A 22,058-nucleotide genomic window follows, 5' to 3' on the forward strand; every position below is an offset into this window, starting at 1 on the left:
TGTCCGGAATTCTGACATGATCTGAATCAGACCTCGCGTCATTTATACAGGTGACATTAGTGTTCTTAAAGGGAATGTTTCACATTTTAAGATACTGAAGGAAGCATCAAATGTCATGCAATCAGCTCACTGATAACTATTGGCTTGCTTTTTTAGGTAGACAAGACTGGTCTAGACAACACAGATTATCTGTTTAGTAAATATGCTTCTCAGTACGGCATTGCTTGGTTACGTCATCGTACCTTGCACAACATTGGCTGGGAGCCAATTGACGGCCGCTTTATCTAGAAACCGTGCTGACGAGCGCCAGATATGGACGACTCGATATGCATATTTTCCTCGGCATTGATGGCCGCAGAGCCAACGGAATGGCTGGATTTTAATGACGTTATTTTGGTGTCGGGGATGCTTAGGTGACTTGAAATAATCTCTCCGAAAAAGCCTACACATCTTCGCGGGCGTGTAGGTCTTAACAAGGGCATGGCTGTGAACTGCACTGAATAATCTTCGATATGATTATTTCCGTTCAAAACCCCATACAAATGTGGAACACTGATTTTAACTCAAGTGTAAATATTATAATTATAGTCAATATAGCTTTCATACCATAACGTTGTATATGTTGTGATCATCGCAACCTTACGTGTAATATGTTGGCCATTAGTAGTGTTATTGCAGCATTTTCATGGCATTCTGCACGAGCGTATTTTATGCACCGTGCCAGTGGCAATGATTTAGTGCTCGGTATAGCAGGGATCCGACAAGCACGCGCAGACATCGGAACGGCTAATGCAGCCCGTTTAGGGTGCACGTTCGCGCCCATGAACCGAAACCGCACGGCTGCCTTGGCGCTGATCACCACCCACGCCGTGCCCGTCTTGACAGGTGAAGGACGAAGCTATGGTTGAGGACCTGAACATGATCCTGAACCTTGGCGACGTGCCCAATCTGTATCCAGCGGACGAGAAGGCGGAAATCCTCGAGAAGATGCAAACGATCGCCAAGGACATGGTGAGTAGGACGGAACCCGAGACGTCAGCGACCTTCGGCGCCGCACTGCAGGTGGCGATGTAGTGAGTTAGGCCCGCATCTAGAGACGCTCAAGCCCGTCTGATACGGGGACTGAAGTCTTCCGTCGCCCTTGCGTCGAAGCGCAAGCGAGAGCAGTCTTTGTTTACGCCACCACGTATCGCATGCATCCCGCCCCACGGGCCTCTGAACCCCCGGATGCCTGCCATATCACGGTGGGTGTGCAGGTAGCCTCGTCCCAGGGCCGCGGACGTGCTGAGCGATGGTATCGGTCAGTGGCAGTACCCTCCGCTGACGTGGACGGGGCTGGCCGGCCGGCTGGTGGAGCCCGCGTGGAAAGTTCGCTGCCGCGACCCGGCCCGGCCGGCGTGGCGTCGACCGACGCGGAGCTCGAGATGGGGCAGGGGTCTGCGCTGGGAGCCGGCAGTGGTCTGCGCTGGACATGTGGCGCTCGTAGCGACCGTTTGGAGACAACGCGTTGCGAAATGTAGCGTCACCATGTAGCGTCATCTGTCTCCGCCGTTTGCGCGTATAATGCAGTCGTACCGGGCGCAAGAAAACCGGGCTGAATGCCTATAGGTACATTAGATAAAACACAGTTCGATAAATCAATTATGTCATACAAAACCGGAAATTACGTTAAAGATGGCGATTAAGAATCGCTTGGTGCAGGCTCCTCGTGGGCTTTTGCGGCGGAGTGGGACGGGTTTTCGGGCATGCTCCGCCGGATAAGCCTCAATCTCGCTCCACCCAGTACACTTTGGGACCAGTTCGGTCGACTTGCCACCGAACCGGTATGGGCTGATACTGTCGCAGACGTGGGCAAGCATCTGGCGCTGGGAGCTGGGACCCTCAGCACGAGCCCTGTGTCCTGCCTCGTTCGCGCGCGGCCGTCGGGAGGGAGGGGAGGCCCCGTCAGGCCCGCGCCCCGCCCGGATCGACGGCGGCCGGCGCCGTGCGGCTGGTGATAGGGAGGAGCCGCCGCTGCAGCCCGGCGCAGGCGCGCGGCGTCGCAAGGCGAGCACGCAGGTCAGGCACGGCTCCTTCAGCGGGCGTCCGCCGGGGGATGCGGTGACGGTGCCGAGGTGGCGCCGTGTCCGCCTGCTCTGGCTGCGGGGACGGCGCGCTAGATTCCTTCTTACTGCCTTCTTGTTTCCCCTCTTCCTTATTTCGTTTCTCTTCCTACCTCGCTCCGATTTTATCGTCCGCCGCCCATCCCTTCATCCTTTTCTTTCTTTTTCGCTTGTTCTCCGGCCCGCTTACATTTTCACTTCTCTATGTTTCGTTTTTTTTCCTCTTTACCATTCTATACTTGCGTGTATTTCACCCATTATTTTTCCTATGTCCTCGTTTCCAGTTCTGCCCCTCTGGACCCTCACCCGATATCTCTCCCTGACCCGTTTGTCCGCGGTCTTTCCGCTCCTTCGCTCTCCCCGCTCCTCCAATCTGCCTGCCCTCTTGGCAGCGGTTGCTCGTGCCAGCCGTTGCGGTCCCATAAGCCAGCAGTGACGCACGAGACGCCGTCAGCACTGGGGCTGGCCCGAGGTGGCCAGATGCGTCACGCCGCCGCCCAGCAGCCCTCGGGAAAGCTTGACCTCATTACATGAGGCAATGCCGGATACTTGATTGGCTGCGGTACGGGTGTTGCTACGAACAAAATGTTTACAGAAAGAAGTCTGTGGGAATGGACAAGCCTACGTTTAAATGGTCAGCGAGAACCTGCCAAGATCGGTCAAGCCAATCAAACGTTTCTCGTTCACTAGCTACCAGTTATTTGAGAGGAGGAGCGGTGTATGCCGCAGCGCCACAGCCATGGTGAACATGTCAATACTTAATTGATTTGCATACTCATATAGGGGCCAAGCGTTTTTGACGCCAGCATAGAAAGTCATCTTACAAGCCCTAGCTGAATACCTGCACTTCCGACTTGTTCATCTTTCAGCTTCATTCTCATAAAAGAATTATATGCTCCAATCCACTTTCACCCATCTCCCACGAGGCCCTCGCGACTCGCACGGTGTGCACCACGCACAAACCTCGCACGGTGTGCACCACACACAAACCTCGCACGGTGTGCACCACACACAAACCTCACACAGTTTACACCACACACATATTTCACACGGTGTAAACTGCACACAGCCCTCACACGTTGTGCAACACACAAACCTCACACGGTGTACACTGCACACAGCCCTCACACGGCGTAGACTGCACACAGCCCTCACACGATGTGCACCACACACAACCCTCACACGGTGTGCACCATACAAACCTCGCGCGGTGCGCACCACTCAACCCCCACACGGTGTGCAACACATACAAAGCTCACACGGTGTGCGCCAGACACAAAACTCCCACGGTGGCTTTGCACTGTGTCAGCTGGCCTTCACGTCCCACCGAGCGCCGCTTTCTGAGCACGGCTCTGGCCGCGTCGGCAGGGCCGCAAGGTGGACTCGGCTCCGCTGGCGCTCTACAACTTCTTCATCGAGCTGGTGCGCGCCAATCTGCACGTGGTGGTGGCCATGTCGCCCATCGGCGACGCCTTCCGCAACCGGCTGCGCATGTTCCCCTCGCTCATCAACTGCTGCACCATCGACTGGTACGGCCCGCTGCCCCTGTCGGAGGGCTCTGAGTGCGCGCACGAGCGTGGGCGTGGCGCGGCGCCGTGTGTGTGTGTGTGTGTGTGTGTGTGTGTGTGTGTGTGTGTGTGTGTGTGTGTGTATGTGTGTGTGTGTGTGTGTGTGTGTGTGTGTGTGTGTGTGTGTGTGTGTGTGTGTGTGTGTGTGTGTGTGTGTGTGTGTGTGTTGCGTGCGTGCGTGCGTGCGTGCGTGCGTACGTGCGCAGGTTTGTGTGCGCGTGTGCATGCATGCGTGGCTACGTGCGTGCGTGTGTGCATGCGTACGTACGTGCGCGCTTGTGTGTGTGTGTGTGTGCTGTCGTTGACTCCTTCGACAGGTGCGTGTTACGGGTTCGGTCGTTTGCGTCGTGTTGTGACTGGAACACGTCGTATGCAGCTGTCTACTCGTGCCGAGCCGCGGCCTGCTTTGTGCCATGTTGCGCATTATATCCGTGCCTGTGCTTTGTGTCTGTTGGCCTGGCGTCTTCATCATACCAGTATTTCCTCACCCTGTTTTAGTGTTCGCTCTATCGTTCCCTTGCCTGAGCCAGTGCCGCCTGTGTGGCAGGTTGGGATGTCGGTCTGTGCCGTGCTGTGCTGTGCTGTGCTGTGCTGTGCTGTGCCCCGGCCGCGGCGCGTGCTCCAGCTGACCGGGGACAGATGTGTGCCAGGTTCACAGCCTGGCCCGAGGACGCCCTGGAGCGGGTGGCACACCACTTCCTCCGCGACGTGCCGGACATGGACGAGGACCTGCGGCTGGGCTGCGTCTTTGTCTGCCAGCACTTCCACGAGAGCGTGCGAGTCATGTCTCAGAGGTGAGCGGCGCTTCTGGTGCTTGCTTTATTTATTTGTTTGTGTTGAAGCAGCGTGACCTTGGCCAGCAGGCATGTGCACACGCCATCCTGGTTGTTAATGTGCCGTCGTAGAATACAAATAGGCGCGAATCATGCATGGAGTGGCCGGAGCGATGTTGGGTGTGGTTAGGTGGGCTGGATAACTAACGGATATGATGTCCCACCGGCTAGTCGTGCTCCTCATGGGTGCATGCGGTCAGGAGAGCTTCCGCCCTCTGGTGGCCGCTGTCATGGGTAAGTTTCGCTCAGCGGGTACCATGCGGTGGCTGTGTGTCACCATGCGGTGAGACTTGAATGGTGGCCGCGCGGCGGTCCCGTCCGTGGCCACCTTGCCACCGGCGACTCCCGCTCAGGTGGAACCGGTGGACATTTTGGCTCAGACCGCGGCGCGTGCAACGGCAGGTTCTTGGGTGTGCGACACCTGCTAGCCATGCCCCGCCCCCCTCCCCTACCCCTTGCACAGTCGCTGCCATGGGTCGCGACGCGCGTGGCTGTATGACTCACTTTCGCGGCGACATAATCGAACGCCTCGCCAGATACCTGGCGGAGCTGAACCGACACAACTATGTGACGCCCACCTCATACCTGGAGCTGATCCTGGCGTTCAAGGCGCTGCTGCAGCGCAAGCGGGACGACATCCTGACGCTGCGGCAGCGCTACGTCACCGGCCTGGAGAAGCTGGAGTTCGCCGCCTCGCAGGTGCGGGTCGGTCAGCGGCTGACCTGGGCGGACCTGGGTTGGATATCGAGCGGGCGGGGGAAGGGGGGGGGGGGGGATTGGACGTGGTCATGTGATGTGGCGGCGAAGGGCATATTAAACTGCTGTCAGTCTTTGGGCGTAGGCTCTGAAAAGGCTGAGATGGCGAATATGGCTCTTAGGTTTCTTTCATGAAACGCTGCAGCATTAACCTGCAGGATTCATCAGAGTTGATGCATGATGTGAAGACTCGTTTTTTAAGCTGATCAAAGCTAGCTTGCGAAAAGCTTGTCCATATTAAACGGGGAATTGGGCAACCTTGTATTTTACTCACTTGAAAACCCCGCTTTTAGAGTTGCTTCACACGTAGAAGAGTCCCAAGAAGGTTCCGATGTTGAGGAAAAACCAGCCCCCTAAGACGGTCGGAAAACCTTCAGATTATCGATAAGTAGCGTGAACCGGTTTGAGCGCCTAGAAGCAGCTGACAGAAGTTCGATACAATCTAACTATCTTCTAACCACCAAAATCTGCATCGCTTAATCTCGCTGCCGCACCGGGACCTCCTAACCGACGCATTTTTTTTTAGTTTTAGCCGAAGCCAGTGGTCGCCTGGCTTCGTCGCGATCCCCCGGATTTTTACCTTGGCCTTTACTATCAGGCTGTGGGTAGTAACCTTGGCTGGCTGACAGAACCGCTATCGTGCAGGGGAGGCGGCACGTCCGCCTGGCGTCTGTCTGGCTCCGGCTGTTATCTCGGAGCAGCTGAACACGCCCGGGGCCTGGGGTCAGCTGTGCCGTCCCCTGGCTTTCTCAGAGGGGTAGGGTGGGCTCTTCAGGAACGGGGAGCCTTGCGGTGCCTCTTTTTGTCCTCAGGGGCAAACGGGGTCCCCCATGGAAGATTCTCCTTCTGTTCTTTCCCCCACACACAGCGGCATAGCATGCAGATGACATGGTGATTTTGTCCGTTGGCCTGTTCTGTCCATCTTTTTGTAGAAGCTGACACCCATCGTCTGGTGCTACGGAAAATGAAACAGCTACTGTGATTAGTTCGTTACATTGGACACTTCGTGGCGGCACGTCCGGACGAAAACATGTTGTTTAGCGTCCGGCTTCGTAAACAGGAATGAAGCTTAACGTTCAGTTCGGCAATAATCCCAGAAAATACAACAGTTCACGTGCTGTATTTTCCTTAACAAATGTCGCTACAAGCAGCACAATGTTGTGGAAAACCGGCTTTGAAATAATTGAGGGAATGTCCTTGATAGCGGGCTGGTTTTTACGCCTGAGCTTGTTTTGATTGTGTGGTTCGATTGACACAGACATGTCCATCTGTATTCAGCCAAATGCGATCTGTTCGGCACACAATGACCATGTCGTAACACTGGCGCGCATGACTCCGCAGTCCCGTCTGTGGAAAAGGCCCGAGACCAAAATATCCCGGCAGCTTATCACGTCATTTACCCGTTGACCCGGTGCGAGTGAGCTTGGGTTCAGGTGGGTTCAGGATGGTGGGTTCAGGGCGCGCGTGACAGACTGCGAAGTAAGCAGCTAGAACCCAAAACCACCCATGCAACTCAGTTGAAACAAATCTGCAGAACGCCAACTGGATACCGGGTAACGTTTTTGTGATCAGCCCTGGTATAATCTCATAAATATAGGTGCTCCGAAGCTACTCTGTGAGCAGCAAATTACTGGACGGACTAGCTCGCTCGCCTGCCTGCAGTTCAGAGGCATCCGCGCCTTTAAAACGCGACACTTTTTCCGTCCGCAATGCATGTATCCTTGCGTGAAAACTATTTTTGGGTGATTGGTGGCCATCTGTGTGCACCCCAGGCCGTGTACATACGGCGGAGTTTTGCGGCCCGCGGAGGCGGAGTTAAGCTCCGCCGGCGTGGCCCGCGTGCCAGTGACCCCTGCAGCGGATGCTCACGTGCCGGGGGCCCGCGCACCCGCTGCTGGCGTGGCGTCAGCGTGGTCGCTGGCCGCGTGCCTTGTTTGGTTCGGTGCGAGGCTGGGGCCGGCGCGCCGTCTGCCGCTATCGATGGTGAGGTGTGCAGACTGTTGACTGTAGATTGTCGAAGACCTGAAACTGTGGACTGTTGACTGTACTCGGACGGCCCGGTGGACGTCTGCACCTCGCAGGCAGAGTGGAGGAGAGGGGGGGGGGGGGCGGTTGGGGTGTTTCACCTTAGCTGGCGTACCACTCGGTGCCGCGGCTGTCTCGTGGTTCGGAGGGCGGTGCGGTTAGCTTTCGGTCCGCGATGCGGTACAGCCTCTGCGGCCGAGAGCGAGAGCTAGATCAAGTTGTTCGCCTTCGTACGTGCTGAAAAATGTGTAGGTTCGGCAGCCGTAGCGACGCGCGCTGGCGTGGGCTAGGGTGAGCACTCCTCGAGTTTGGGCAAACAACGCTCTGTTTTTTATTCATCGGCTCACAGCACGGATAAGCAGCGCTGCACATGTGGCGGATGTGTCGTATACGATATGTAACGAGGGTGTGCGGATTTTCAAAACAGCAGGGAATTCATGGCTTCCGCTGCTTTGTTTGCGATTGTACGGACTGCCTATAGTTGACCACAATGGCAGAACTACTTAATGGTTCTTGAAATCCACCAGCATATGCATTGTCAGCAAAGGAACGCCGTCGCTCGGGGAGACCGGATGTACCCAGCGGGGTGTTGCCCGTCAAGTTGTTATCACTGTCTGTCGTGATGAGGAGGTTTCAACCACTTTGAAAATAAGTCAAGAGGGATAGCATGCCTAATGCGGCTGTTGTTGTTCTTTGGCAATAGTTCGTACTGAAAGATGATTGCGATCACATAATGCCATTTTTAACAGACCTTGTAGCTTCATCTTCATTCATCTTTAAATCTTTAACATTTTACGATGCCGTGAACTTTTTGACATTGTCGGCCGCCCTCTGTTCTGTTGAGCATGCGTCGTACAATAGTGTACGACGCATGTACAATAGTGTACGACACACTCGCGTCTCGCCTTCATGGGCGAGACGTAGACACCCCCGTTGTAAACCGTGTGCAGTAGTTCCGCGGGCAGACACGAGGCCGCGACACACATCTCCGTGTAACGCTGTGTGACGCATCTGCGTGTAACGTCACACACCGCTGCGGAAGCGTAGCGTGCTAATACCACACGTAGGTTCCATTGCGTCCAACCACTCTTAGTTAATAAGTGTAGGTACGGGTAGTCGGCGTCCAGTCGCAGCAGCGGCTCCTGACTCACACACTGCAGAGTCGGTCTCCTGTTGGTCCCTCTGCCGCCGCAGCTCGCTACAGTCGGCGTTCAGTGGCAAGAGCGTCCCGTGACTCCTGCTGGCCCCTCGTCCGCCGCGGCTCGCTACAGTCGGCGTTCAGTGGCAGGAGCGTCCCTTGACTCCTGCTGGCCCCTCTGCCACCGCGGCTCGCGACAGTCGGCGTTCAGTGGCAGGAGCGTCCCGTGACTCCTGCTGGCCCCTCTGCCACCGCGGCTCGCTACAGTCGGCGTTCAGTGGCAAGAGCGTCCCCTGACTCCCGCTGGCCCCTCTGCCGCCGCAGCTCGCTGCAGTCGGCGTTCAGCGGCAAGAGCGTCCCTTGACTCCTGCTGGCCCCTCTGCCGCCGCGGCTCCCGACAGTCGGCGTTCAGTGGCAGGAGCGTCCCGTGACTCCTGCTGGCCCCTCTGCCACCGCGGCTCGCTACAGTCGGCATTCAGTGACAGGAGCGTCCCTTGACTCCTTCTGGCCCCTCTGGCGCCGCGGCTCCCGACAGTCGGCGTTCAGTCCCAGCAGCGGCTCCTGACTCACACACTGCAGAGTCGGTCGGCCTCCCGCTCGCTCCTCTGCCGCCGCGGCTCGCCGTGGGCCGTCCGGCGCGCCGTGAGGACGCGCGACCGCCGAGCGGGAGCGGGATTGCCGACCGTGAGCACGTGACTCTCGGCGGCCGTCACGAGCTCCGACTCGCCGTCGTGTGTGACGAGTCTCGTGACGCGTGAGGCTGCGCTTCGGCGGGGCTGGCGTCACTGCGCTCTCGTCACTGGTGGCGTTGTCTGGTCCTGACTCAGTTTCCTGTCCGTGGCTGTGTCTCAGTGTTCCCAAACAAACATTTCCTGTTAAAACTCCTTGTTTTTTCTTTTCTTCAGAATCCATAAATGTGTCATCGTCTGCTTTACGCGGACCATCTTGGACCATCTCATAGAGCACGACGTAAACTACATTCTGTGGAAGCTATCAAGAGATAATAAAGGTGTGATATGTCATGCCAGCTGACCAGGGGTGATGCTGAATATATTACGGCCACTTACTGATAGCATGCAGCGGACAACGAAAAGGAAAATACAAATATATTGACCACCAGTTGGGCTTAATTTGCGTGACACTGCTTTAAAAACGTAATCCTTCATCGACTGAACTTTTGTGGTGCCGTCCAGTTCAGCCGACGCGTTTAAGCCACCGATCGTCCCTAATCTCCATGTTTCCCAACTCGGGATTCGGTACGGTCCCTAGTCCCCGACGTTAATTCCGCCCAACCCGCTGGAGCATGAAGAACGGGATGCCTGCACACCACCGCGTGTGACCGCCCGCCCCGTCGCGTCAGCCGCGGAGGTCCGCGGGTTTCCGCGGCGGGTGCGGCCGTATTTCCTGTGACTCAACGTGATGTTCTCCGATTCCCGGCCGCGGGCCGTGCTTTCCTCGAGCAGGCTGAGGATTCCGCGAGCGTCCTTATCCTGCGGTGGTCGGCTGTGATCGCTGGTCACCGCGCGGCGGGCTGATGACGCCAGCGTGGCGGACGGCACCGGGGTGCGGCTGCGGGTCGGCCGCCCTTGACAACGCCTGAAAATTGTGGCGGGTTGGTGCACCGAGGAGTGGCTGAGGTGAAGACAAGCACGGCGATAGATGCTGCTGATGCGGGTGTGATATGTGTTGCAAGCAGCCATGCACCTGCCAGTTACTGTTATTTCCATATTCGACGCATCCCGTCGTCATTTCGTACATGTGATGATTACTGTTTTTCACGGCCTTCTTCAAGTCTTTTTTTAGGGGGTCTCGTTTAAGGCTTCAGCACATAAAGACTGGACTGGTACACTGCCTCTTCGCCGCATTTCTCTGTTCCCGATGTCTTTTAGCTGATGACGATTCGAGGGAACGTCGTTTTGTCTTGCAATGAATGCTGGAGTAAAAATATTTCGTAAAACATTTGGTTAAAGCTTTTCAAACCACGGAGCATCATGGGTATGCTGCGCATTAGGCAGGCCAGAGGTACGGGGTTCGATTCCCCGGGACGCCCGCCCTTCATGCCAGGGGGGGGGGGGGGGGCAGGCGACGCCATATGGCCTCAATAGCGGAATGCGTCGTAAAATCCCAATGGCGACGCAGCGCCATTGCATGCCGTTCCCACATTGTCGTCGCGGAGTTAGGATCAGCTTCCAGTACGCCAGCTTTGTAAGGGCCTTATAGCTACAATGTTTTTGTTGTGATTGGAAATGGTGTGGGGGTTATCTAGGCCGTGCACGTCGATCGGCCCGGGTGGTTTTAGTCGGCTTTGTGTCTGCAATAGTGCTATTTGCTTATTTCCAAGCTGGCAGATTCGCTTCTACCATCCTGCCACCGGTATGGTCGGGGAATATTCGAGGTTTTTACGGCGTTCATTGTCATGTGGGTCCTGTGGGCGCAATGGCAAGGCCCGTAAAGCGGGGTAGGAGTCGTACGCTCGGTATCCCACCCTCGGTAGTAGAAGGGAGCTCGTGATCCCGCCCCATTTGTCGAGCGCGCTTCCCCCATCTGGATGCCACCTCGAGACTGTCGAGCCCTGCCGGCCGGTTTCTCACGCTCAAGTGCACATTATGACCGCCAGGTGTCAGTGATGCAGGACGAGCTGACAAGCCTGCAGCCCCAGCTGATCGAGACGTCGGCGCAGACAGAAAAGCTCATGATCAAAATTGAGCAAGACACCATGGAAGTGGAGGCCAAGAAGGAGGTAAGTTTCACGGACGGTCTGGAAGCCCCGTTTGTGGCTGACTGCATGCGACATTCAGTGCCAGTGAGTTCACCATCGATTGGTTTCTGTCTTTTTGTTGTTCATTGGAGTTTTCGGGCGCGTCGACTGCAGTGGTCATTTTGCGCCCATAACTATGCTGTTACTTAATTAGTACGGTGTGAAAATGACCTGAAAATCAATATCTTTTAAAAACGAAAAGAGCTGTTTGGGATCAAGAAAGGAGGAACTGTCACCAAGCACATCGTTAATCGTCAGGGTCGAAGCCTGTGAACCAAAGTGACGTCGTCGTTCTTCGAAGAGGCATGGACATGATATAATGACATGATGGACAGTCAGGACGGCACCACACCGCTGGCATAGGGGTCTGTCGGCTCCATGCAACAGATGGCTATGGGTGGCATAAGCATGCCCAATGCGCAGCCTGCATAAAACCACCTCTTCCCACCGCACACTGCGAGAGCATGACGACCACAAGCCCAACTCTGTCTTTATTGCCCTGAGCTTATTGCCCCCCGCCTGGTCCCAACAGCGCTGCAATCTGCTTCTCAGGAAGGTCCTGACTGCCGGGTAAAAATCTCTGGCAGGGATAGGCAAAAACCGGGTATATGGTGCTACCGCTGCTCGCTTAGCAGCGGCGTCAGCCAGTTCGTTGCCCACGATACCGACGTGACTAGGGATCCAGCACAGCGCAACTCTCTTTCCAACCCGATTCAATTGTGTCAGGCGGGATAAAATGTCCTGTAAAAGGGGACATGATGGATAAAAAGACTTCAGTGCAGAGAGACTGCTCAGTGAATCTGTAAAAATGGCGTGTGAAGATTCTTCACCCACTTCTATGAAACATATCGCCTTGGTGATTGCAACTAATTCCGCCGTAAAAGCTGACGAGTGGGCCGGTAACGAGAACGATCGAGTGACGGACCCGCTAACGAAAGCACAACCCACGCCATCCGAGGTTTTGGATCCGTCTGTGTATGTCAGGGTATATCCTTCGTAACACGCCAAAAGCTCAACTGCCCTGGATCTCAATAGGTGTGGTGTGACGTCTTTTTTCCTAATTTCCGTAAGCGAGGTGTCAATGAAGGGTGTGGTCATTTGCCAAGGAGGAGAAGCCAGGCGGCTTACTTGCCTTACACCCCGAACAGGAATTCCGCTCTCAAGCAGTAACGCTCTCATTCGGGAACCAAAAGTTAAAGCGTGCTGCTGCGGCCCATGACGAAGAGAACTTACCGCAAACCGCGAAAATATTGCAGAATATGCCGGGTGAAGTGGGAACTGCCGCAGCTTCAAGGCATAACGCATGCCAAGCATTTTCCTCCTCGTCGAAAGTGGTGGTTCATGTGCCTCCGTTAAAAGGCTGACGGAAGGTGATGTGCGAAACGCCCCAGGAGCAATGCGAATGGCAGTATGGTGGACGGTATCAAGAACACGCTTGCTGGATTCAGACGCGCCATCATAAACAAAGCATGCGTAATCCAGTTTGGAGCGGACGAGGGAACGATATAAAAGCATAAGCGTGCTTCTGTCTGCCCCATAAGATGTACGAGACACACACTTTAGTATGTTGAGAGATTTAAAGCATCGGTCGCGTAATATTTTAAGACGTGCGTTATATGTAAGGCGACGGTCAAAGTGTATCCCAAGATACCTGGCCACGGCCTTATTTGGAATAGGGCGACCATATAGACGGATGCTCAGATCATCACATCGCTGACGACGACAAAAATGCATCGCAACGGTCTTGTCGCCTGAAAAACGAAACCCGTTCATGTCACCCCATCTTTCAACGCGGTCCACAGCCAGCTGGAGACGCCGCTCCATCGCTGGTGCTCTCGCTGCACTGGTCCAAATAGTAAAATCGTCAACAAAAAGGGCACGTCCGACCGACTGTGGGAGCACATCACAAATATCATGTATCATAACTGCGAACAGTGCTACACTTAACACGCCGCCCTGGGGCACGCCGTTTATTTGTTCGTACCTATCGGAGAGGACGTTGCCGACCCGAACACGAAAGTATCGTTTGGCTAAAAACCTTTGGAGAAAAGCACCCATATGGCCACGCATACCATATTTAAAAAGCTTTTGAACAATACCATGGCGCCATGTGGTGTCATAGGCGGCTTCAATGTCGAAGAATACTGTCCCCATATGCGCTTTTTCTTGAAAAGACTTGCGAACCGTGGTGTCCAGTGTTAAGAGATGGTCCGCCGTACTACGGTTTTTCCTAAATCCGCACTGCGAGTTACTAAAAATATCGTTGTTCTCTAAAAACCAAGTGAGTCGCACGTTTACCATCTTTTCCATGAGCTTTGACAGTGATGACGTCAGTGAAATGGGTCGGTAATGAAGAGGGTCCAGCCCACTCTTTCCCTGTTTTAGGATAGGCACCACAACAGCTTCCCGCCAGTCCGGAGGGAACTCACCTCTTGACCACACCCTATTGAAGGCCGCCAATAGTGCACAACGTGCGCACGGAGGCAGATGTCGGAGCATCTCATTGTGGATGTCATCAGGACCTTCCGATACACTACGAACTTTTCCGATTGCCGACTCCAACTCCACCAAAGTGAAGGGCTCATTGTACGCCTGTGGTTGCCTTGTAGAAAAGTTCACTACGGTTTTTTCGGGTTGTGCTCTTTGCCGTAGAAAATGTGGGCTCCTGTCTGCACCTTCGCTACGGTGGGAGAGTGCTCGGGCGATGCCGTTAGCCACATCCAACGGATGAGTCACCACCTGGCCGTTAACATGTAACACAGGAAGTGGCACGGATGAAAACTGCCCAGAGATTTGTTTGATCCGAGCCCAAATCTGCGAAGTTGGTGTGAATCAGTTGAGCGTGCATATATACATACGCCAGGATTCACGTTTCGCTTCTTTTATCGTGCGGGGGGCGAAAGCCCTGGCTTTCTTAAAGGCTACTAAATTCTCCAAGCTACTTCTGGCGTCAAAAGCTCGGAAAGCACGTTTGCGTGCGCGAATTGCATCACGACACTTCTCCGTCCACCACGGCACAGGAGTGCGACGAGGAAATCCAGAAGTACGCGTGATGTAATCGCTAGCGCAATCTAGAAGTCTGTGAGTAAAATCCTCAATAGAGAGTGCCACCCTCACACCTCCGGTCTGACATAATGTCCCCAGTCGAGCCTCAAACTCACTCCAGTCAGCCTTTTTTAAATTCCAACGTCGTGGTCTTACACCCAACGTTCCTCTTATTTGGAATCGAAGCCACACTGGGAAGTGATCGCTGCCCATTGGATCATCTGCCACAGACCACTCGAGGCTCTCCACCAGCTCGGGACTAGAAAGACTCAGGTCAAGCGCGGAAGTCTGACCAGACGGCAGTGTAAAATGAGTACGAGTCCCTGTGTTTAAAATACACAGTGACGAGTCACGGATAAAATGTTCGCACATCCTTTCGCGGGTGTTCGTGCTATCACAGCTCCACGCGGTGTGATGAGCGTTGAAGTCGCCTAAAAGAAGACATGGTGAAGGCAACTCATGCACTAAACGTCTCATGTCTTCCAATGGAAAACCGACGCCAGGTGGAAGATATAAAGAACACACCGTGATGTGACGGTGATTAAAATGTAGGCGTGCGGCTACAGCCTGTAGCGTAGACCGCAGGTTAAACCTCCTGGCTGGCACGCTGTGGTGGACTGCAAGAAGGACACCGCCATGTGCGATACCGTCGGTTAACACATCATTGCGAAACAGGGCGTATCCCTTCAGCGCGCAGTGGTGACTAGAAGCAAGCTTGGTCTCCTGCAGCGCTACGGCTGCAGGACAGTGCTTGCTGACGACAGCCTGGAGGTCGAGGGCATTCGCCCTTATTCCTCTACAGTTCCACTGTAAAAAGGCCTGTAAAGGGGGCGTGTTAAAAAGCCGGTTGGAGGTCACATACTAAAACCGGACACGTCCTAAAAGAACTGGGCTGCGCCAGTTGCAGAGGCAGACTTTTCTGACTGAGAGCCACGGTTGGAATCTGCAGGGAGGTGCCCCACTCTGGGACGAGTTCTGGGGCTCCCGCCGTCAGATGGAGACGGGGGACCGGCCGGGGCACGCTTGACGCCAGCGTACCCGGTCCGGGGTGGCGGCGGGGGAGGGCCCATCGGCGGGCCTCTACCGGGCGTCTGGGGGTCAGCGGGGGCCTCCACTGGCCTTCTCGGCGATGGTGTGCCACTGCGAGGGGTGGGCTCCTTGCTTGCAACGGACAAGCGATTGGCCGTCTTAGCCCTCTCCAACTCCGCTAGGCGAGCCCGCTTGGCGTCGCGGGCGCGCCTGTCCGCCTCATGCCAGTTCCATCGTTTCCGCTGCTCGTCCACACACACTCGCCAGCGTCGCCGGAGGCGACGAGGGCAGCGGAGTGACAGACGGCGAGGAAGGCCGAGCCCGCGGACCATGGCCGCGCTTGACCACCGTCCATCCCTCCTCCTCCCCCGCCTGCGACCCCGACGACACATGAAGGTCCGGCGGCACAGCGTTGGTAGAGCAGGACGCAAATGAAGGATCAGGAGGATCCGACTGGGCGGGGGTCGCCCGCCCCGCCGGCACCACAGACAAACCGAAGGATCGCAGGAGCGTGATGAGTTGGACCGCTGACATGTGACTGATGCTGGTGGACTGTGGTACAGAGGTTTTGGATTTTTCGGCATAGGATACCTTGGGGTGATTAGCCTCATACTGTTCACGCGCCTCACGGAAAGAAATGTTCTTTGAAGTTTTGAGTGATATAATTTCCTTTTCCTTCATGAAGGCTGGACAACGTCGGTCGAAAGTTGTGTGCGGTACCTGCCCTGTGCCACAGTTGACGCACCAAGGCTGCACAGAGGTACACTGGTCTCCCGCATGCTCGGAAGATGCACACTTCCCACAGACAGCTCGACTGCGGCAGCGTGGTTTTGTATGACCAAAGCGCTGGCATTGAAAACATCGCATCGGATTCGGAACGAAGACCCTGACTTTGACAACTGCGTAGCCAATGCGGATATCAGACGGTAAATCAGGCCGGTTGAATATCAGTAAAATGTTGTTTGTAGGGATTTGGTCATCACCCCTCCTGATCGTGATCCTACGTGCTGCCGTGACCCCGAAAGTTCCCAACTCTTCGATGATTTCCTCCTCGCTGACGTCACGAGGGTCATAGCAGTTTATGATACCTTTTGAGAAATTTTTGGTGTGGTGCGGTGTGACCGTGACTGGCACGCTCACGTCTCGCTTTGCACCCTCGGTTCTCGCGGCATATACAAATTCAGTAACAGTCAAAGCTCGAGTCGCATCGGTGCCGTTTGCGAACTCCACTTCGATCGCGCCGTCCCTCAGCTTGTCACAGCGGGTGACTTTTCCCAACCTGTCGCATCCGTTTCGGCGCTGAAACGGTGAAAGCGACTTCCAGGTTCTTCACGTCACTCCGGAAGACAAAAACGCGTGGGGCAGGTGGAACCGACTCCTCGCTGCGCCCTAAATTCATCGCAGTCCGTCCCCCTCTCGGGGGGCGGGCGTTTTTTGGGTTTGTAGATGCCATGCAAGGTTGTTCTTTATTTCGGCACCGGGGCTCCCCACCCACCTCGGAGCCCAACTGGGGGACGGCCCACCCGCTAGTTGGTGGTGGTGCCGCCAGGGCTACCTCGGTGCTATACGGGGCGGACGACGCCTTCCACACGGCCAGGTGTAACCGGGGAGACCCCTCCCCGTCCTGACCGTAGTTCAGCGCCGCCGCCCCTTGACCCCTTAAGCCGCTGCGCGCGGCCAGGCGCCCCAAGCGGAGACCCGCAAGGGGCACCCAACCACAACGCGAGCGACAAGCCGCTAGACCCGTGTGGGGCCCCACGGGCCCCCCACGCCCCCGGATATCCTGGCCAAAGTGGAGTGTTGGGGCGCGCCGTGACTGACCCGCACGACGCGCCCCTCAGCCACCAGGATCCGATCAACCCGGGGACGTGGGCGAGGGGGCACGGCGACCCCGATAAAACGAGGATGAGGAATGGTGATGGGGCCGGATGTGGGAGTGCGGGTGAGGTGGAAGGAGCGGGTGGGACAAGGAGCAGGAGCTCACGCACCGACAGGGTCGCTACGCCCTGAGAGGACCAGCTTGCGCTGTCCACCCGTTACCGGAGCTGGGACCCGAGGGGACGCTAGTCCCCTACACCGACCGAAGCCGGTGCCCCTGCGGGCGATTGGTTTCTGTCTGCACGGGGCTTCTTGGGCTATTTCGGGTTAATTTATGACCATGGAGCAAGGAGGGATCGCAATGCATGGGTAGAGAGCAGGGCATGGAGACAATCGGCTCGGGTCGAAGTCGAACTCGCGCCCCACGATCACCAACTATCGGCTAAAAACATGCGGGACACCTTCCTTCAATCCGTCCGTCTTTTTTTCGTCAGTCGTCATTTCGTGGTTCGTCCTCATAATGGCTCGTTTGCCGATGTCTGCGCCTGGTAGGTCTCGACCGTGGAGGACACAAAGGTGCGGTAATCTTGCGCCTCCACACTACGCCCTCCCGCATCCGTGAAATGGTCAATGTGACCGGAAGACCAACCAATCAAACCAACAAAAAATCCCTTCATACCATGAACGTTAGCCAACAGCACCCACTTGACCCTCCCCCACATTCTGTAAAACCACCTGCCTGCAACGTAGCTCTATGAGAAGGCACACTGCAGACGGCGACTGGCCGGCAGCGTCTGGTGCACGGGCCACGGGACGTGCTGGCCTCGGGCCAAGCGGCCTTCACGTCTCCTCTGTCCAGCGGCCAAACTGCATGCCGTGGCGACGGCGCAGGCGGCTGCCCCGGTGCCAGTGGCCTGTGCTGCTCTGCCATGAAATGCGCAGCGTGACTTGGACCGACCGCGTGCGCGTGACGTCATTGGCAGTGTGACGCAATAGAAACACGCGCGAGTCACGTGGAACTTGTTATAGTTGCTGCCCTTGTTTGGTTGATGCTAAGACACGCACTGGTGTGCTGAAGCATGCCGTGCTGCTGGAATTAGGTTTCAGCTATCAAATTTCTTATTCGAATTGTTTAAAAAGTTGTGACTTCCGTTTACCGCAAAGCATTGCTGAGTTCAATGCGTAGACAATAGTGACAAATTTGATGCATAAATGCATTAACTATGCCATTGTCTTCCTACATGTTTAATATCCTTGTTTCGACAGTGGGCTTGCTTTTTAAGTAGCATAATTAGACAAAACATCGATTTGAAGGAAACGCTACGCGTGGAGCATCGCCCCGCGGAAGATGAAGCTCAGTTAGTGGTCTTAAGCATGCTAGCGCTCTAGACTGAATCGTTACGGTGGATGAAAAGGCAACACCACAGCTCTTTAAAAACATTTGACCTGACGAAAAATCGGTTTCATCGAAATACGCGGACGTTTTTGTCGCAATCTCACTATGGGGTGTTGGCGCTGACACTAGCACGGACCTTACTGGAGACCAGTACCCAGCAGTGGTACTTCCAAATAGCAGCATTTTAGTTCGTCCAATACAATTGGCAATCAAGAAGTAACAATTTTTGAATGATTCAGTATGAACGAATATTTGTTCCGGAATAATGTTCTGCTTGCAGTAGGAAAATTATGTATTTTGAAAATGCAGGCCCTCTGATCCATTCAAGCACAAGGATGTTCCGAAAACAGAGCGCAGATGTAACTGAAGTAACTGTAAGTAAGAAGTAAGAGAGCAATTGATGATAAGGTTGAGCATTTAGACGCAGATGCGAAAGTGTTTTACATGAACCTTACCGGCAAATGTACCTGGTGACTGCATGACCTCCTCTAATGCACAACATTTGTAGGTAAAGTGCACCTGTTCCCGAATCCGCGTTTGCCTTGCATTCTTCACTTAAGGAACATTTTTAGCAAAATTAGAAAATAAAGTAGACTGGAAAAATAGCGCGTACGTGTGTTCGCAACTATATGATTTGTGCTATTTATGTGTGCTTATTTATGTCAGTAGCGATTGGTATGCCAAATTGGTAAGGTAAGACGTCGGCGCCTCAAGTCAGCCTATTGCTTCATTATTTTTGTCAACACTAGCGTAATTTAGAAAAATTGGGCTAGGCTATATAAAAATAGGGCTGGGCTATAAAAAAATAGTCGTAAACGGGCCAGACCCTGGTCATTACACACCGTGCGCAGTAAATGAGTCGCTTTACGCGACCTACAGCACCTGGCGGCTCAATTTCGGGAATCGATTTTGGAGGTCCCTTCGACCGTATTAAAAATGTACCCTTTAGTGAAATATCTTGGTAGACAAGAGGCTGCAATGCAAGTCTTGCATACAAGAGAATGCATTGGTACAAAGCGCACAGATTTTGTGCTTGCTTAAAACTGACGTCGTTTGAAGGCTGCTCATGCGCTTTCAATACCTTGAAACTACCGAGGGCTCACCGATTTCAACCAACTGTCAGATCTTAACAGACGCTAGATTTGCTCGGTACCATTTAAGGCCAAAGGTGCCCTAATGTGTGCTTGACCAGGCGTCTGCCAATGGTTGTAGCCTGAGAACAGACTTAAGTTTAACGCACATTCGAACAAAATTCGGGTCCAAATACTGGTACAGGCGCGATACCTTTTGAATTTAGCTGCTTCACCAACACGCAGGCAGCAAAGTTTCCCCACTCAAAACGAACAAAAATGTAGGAAAAAGAGATGTTTTGCGTGATTGCTTTGAACAGAAAAATGAACCTTGACCATCTAACAAGAAAGAGAGGGTGAGGCATCTCAGTCGACATGTTATTGGAGGTTAGAAGTGACCGGTTATTTCTTCACAACAGTCCCGCGTGACAAGACAGATCACAAAGAAATGCGGCGAATTCACGGATGCTACGAACCGGGTTCATGCCTCGATTATGGTTCGTGTTCCGCAGAAAACACTTAGCCACGGGCTCTGAGATGCGCATTACGTCCGTGTCTGCCGTGGCTTCTGTGTTCATGCCGTCTACCAGTCTTGCAGTATCCAACTTACTAGTGACACCTGGGGAACGAGGCGGGTGTTGAAGCGCCATCACCACAAATATCGACAGATATATAGCGTGCTACTGTGTGGCTTGTGCAATCAGGAAAGGCTGATGCAAACATTGCCTTCCAATCGCTCCTTTGAAGCATATTAGTCGGGAACGTCTTAGCCCTGTTTATTTTTCATTTTGTACTAACTGTTGAATGACACACAGACTGTCTCTGCAGCGTACACTGGCCATGATGGAAGCAAATGGATTACTGTTAAGGTTATTACTTTGCTAGCTGAACTGTCGCATTACCCGTGCATCGCCTGGTATGACAAATAGTGGCATTTGCGGGCAAGAGCAGCAAATACACGTAGTAATTAACACCGGAACGGATGAAAGCCCATGAAAATCACGCAATTTACGTCTAGAATAAAGTCAAACTACGCTTGATGGTATTGATTACTGATCAGCCCGCGTCATCAGCGGCGTTTCATGCGGGCCACGCCTGTCCAAACTTGGGCTGAGATAAGTCGGTCGGACCATATAAGTCCCCGGTAAGTCCCGGGCAGCTGGTGCCGTAAATCAAGACGAATCGCATGCCAATGAATTATGCACCCGGAAGCCTTGTAGGCAGATGTTCAACTGGTCGGCTTCGGTTAGTGCAGGCTCGCCCTTCAGAAGGGCGCGGTGCCAACAACAGCGTTCGACTCCTGGTAAGCTCGCGCAGCGTGTCTCTGCCGGACGGATTGGGCGGATTGGTCCGGTGTAGACTCCGGCGGGCCGACCTGGCGGCGCCACCTGGCCGCAGTCGGCGACGGGCGTCGGCGCCGCTCGACGGGAGCGGCGCCACCCGGCGGCAGTTGGCGTCGGCGCCGCTCGACGGGAGCGGCGCCACCCAGCGGCAGTTGGCGTCGGCGCCCGACGAGAGGCGCACGGCACCGGCCGCCGCCAGGTGACGCCAGGAGCGCGAGCGGCGCGGACCGGCGACGGAGCTGCGACGGCTCGGCGACGCCGCGGCAGGGGAGAACTGCACGAGTCGACAGGCACTGGTGCTGTGGGAGGAGACGGCGGAGGTAGCCGCGTAAGAAAGTCGCCCAGAGCAGATGGCCACCAAGTCTTAGGGTCCAAGGTTCAAGCGAAAGCTGGGAGGAGAAGAAGAGAACAGCCATCGGCCGACCAAATATCACCGGGGCACTGGACTCAGGTTTCTGCCGAGGAAGTGGACGAAGAAGAAGCAGTTGTCCGCACAGTCGTCTGGATCGCGGGTAGTCGCACGGCGACCAGAGGCCAACAGACGTCTCAGCTGCCGCCGCCCTCACGCAGCCACCATGCCCGAGGACCCGCCGTCGAAGACCGAGAAGGAGGTGCACTTCGAGGACGTGCTGGAGCTGGCGGGCGGCACCGGCCGCTGGCAGCTGCTGCTGCTCACCTGGATGTCGGTCATATTCCTGACGGTGCCGTTCTTCGCCATGTCGATGATGTTCATGGGCGCGACGCCCGAGTTCCGCTGCGCCGATGGCCAGCCGACCAACGCCACGTTCGCGGCGGTGGCGGCCAGCGCGGCGCGCTGCCGCCGGCCGTCGGGCGAGCCGTGCCGCCGCTGGCTGTACGACGACCGCGACGGCGCCTGGAGCGTCGTCAGCCAGTGGGACCTGGTGTGCGAGCGACGGCCGCTGCTCTCCACTATCCAGTCGACGGTGCAGCTGGGCGGTCTCCTCGGCTCGTTGGTGTCCGGTTACCTTGGCGACCGCTACGGCCGCCGGCTGGTCTACCTCGGCATGATCGTGCTGTACGTGGGTGCCGGCCTGATCTCGGCCGCCGCCAGCTCTTACGAGCTTTTCGTCGCGTGCCGCTTCGTCACCGGCGTGGGCTGGATGGGGGTGGTGAGCAGCAGCTTCGTGCTGATCGTTGAGGTGACGGGTCGGCGGTG

The 22,058-nt window shown here is 55.3% G+C and overlaps 1 protein-coding gene across 1 annotated transcript in view; it reads left to right on the forward strand.

Moving 5' to 3' along the window:
- The first annotated feature begins 893 nt into the window (after positions 1-893).
- LOC119095233 (dynein heavy chain 3, axonemal-like) overlaps positions 894-22,058 on the forward strand; it is a 21,835-nt gene continuing 670 nt past the window's right edge. Inside the window, exons 1-7 of the mRNA XM_037218101.1 lie at positions 894-1,011; positions 3,471-3,631; positions 4,321-4,464; positions 5,040-5,202; positions 11,040-11,162; positions 21,544-21,675; positions 21,718-22,041. Coding sequence (XP_037073996.1) covers positions 901-1,011; positions 3,471-3,631; positions 4,321-4,464; positions 5,040-5,202; positions 11,040-11,162; positions 21,544-21,675; positions 21,718-22,041 — 1,158 coding nt within the window. The 5' untranslated portion in view covers positions 894-900. The remainder of the gene's footprint in view (positions 1,012-3,470; positions 3,632-4,320; positions 4,465-5,039; positions 5,203-11,039; positions 11,163-21,543; positions 21,676-21,717; positions 22,042-22,058) is intronic.

The sequence above is a fragment of the Pollicipes pollicipes genome, unplaced genomic scaffold (genome assembly GCF_011947565.3).
Source record: "Pollicipes pollicipes isolate AB1234 unplaced genomic scaffold, Ppol_2.1 Scaffold_4219;HRSCAF=4965_pilon_pilon_pilon, whole genome shotgun sequence".
NCBI classification, from domain to species: domain Eukaryota; kingdom Metazoa; phylum Arthropoda; class Thecostraca; order Pollicipedomorpha; family Pollicipedidae; genus Pollicipes; species Pollicipes pollicipes.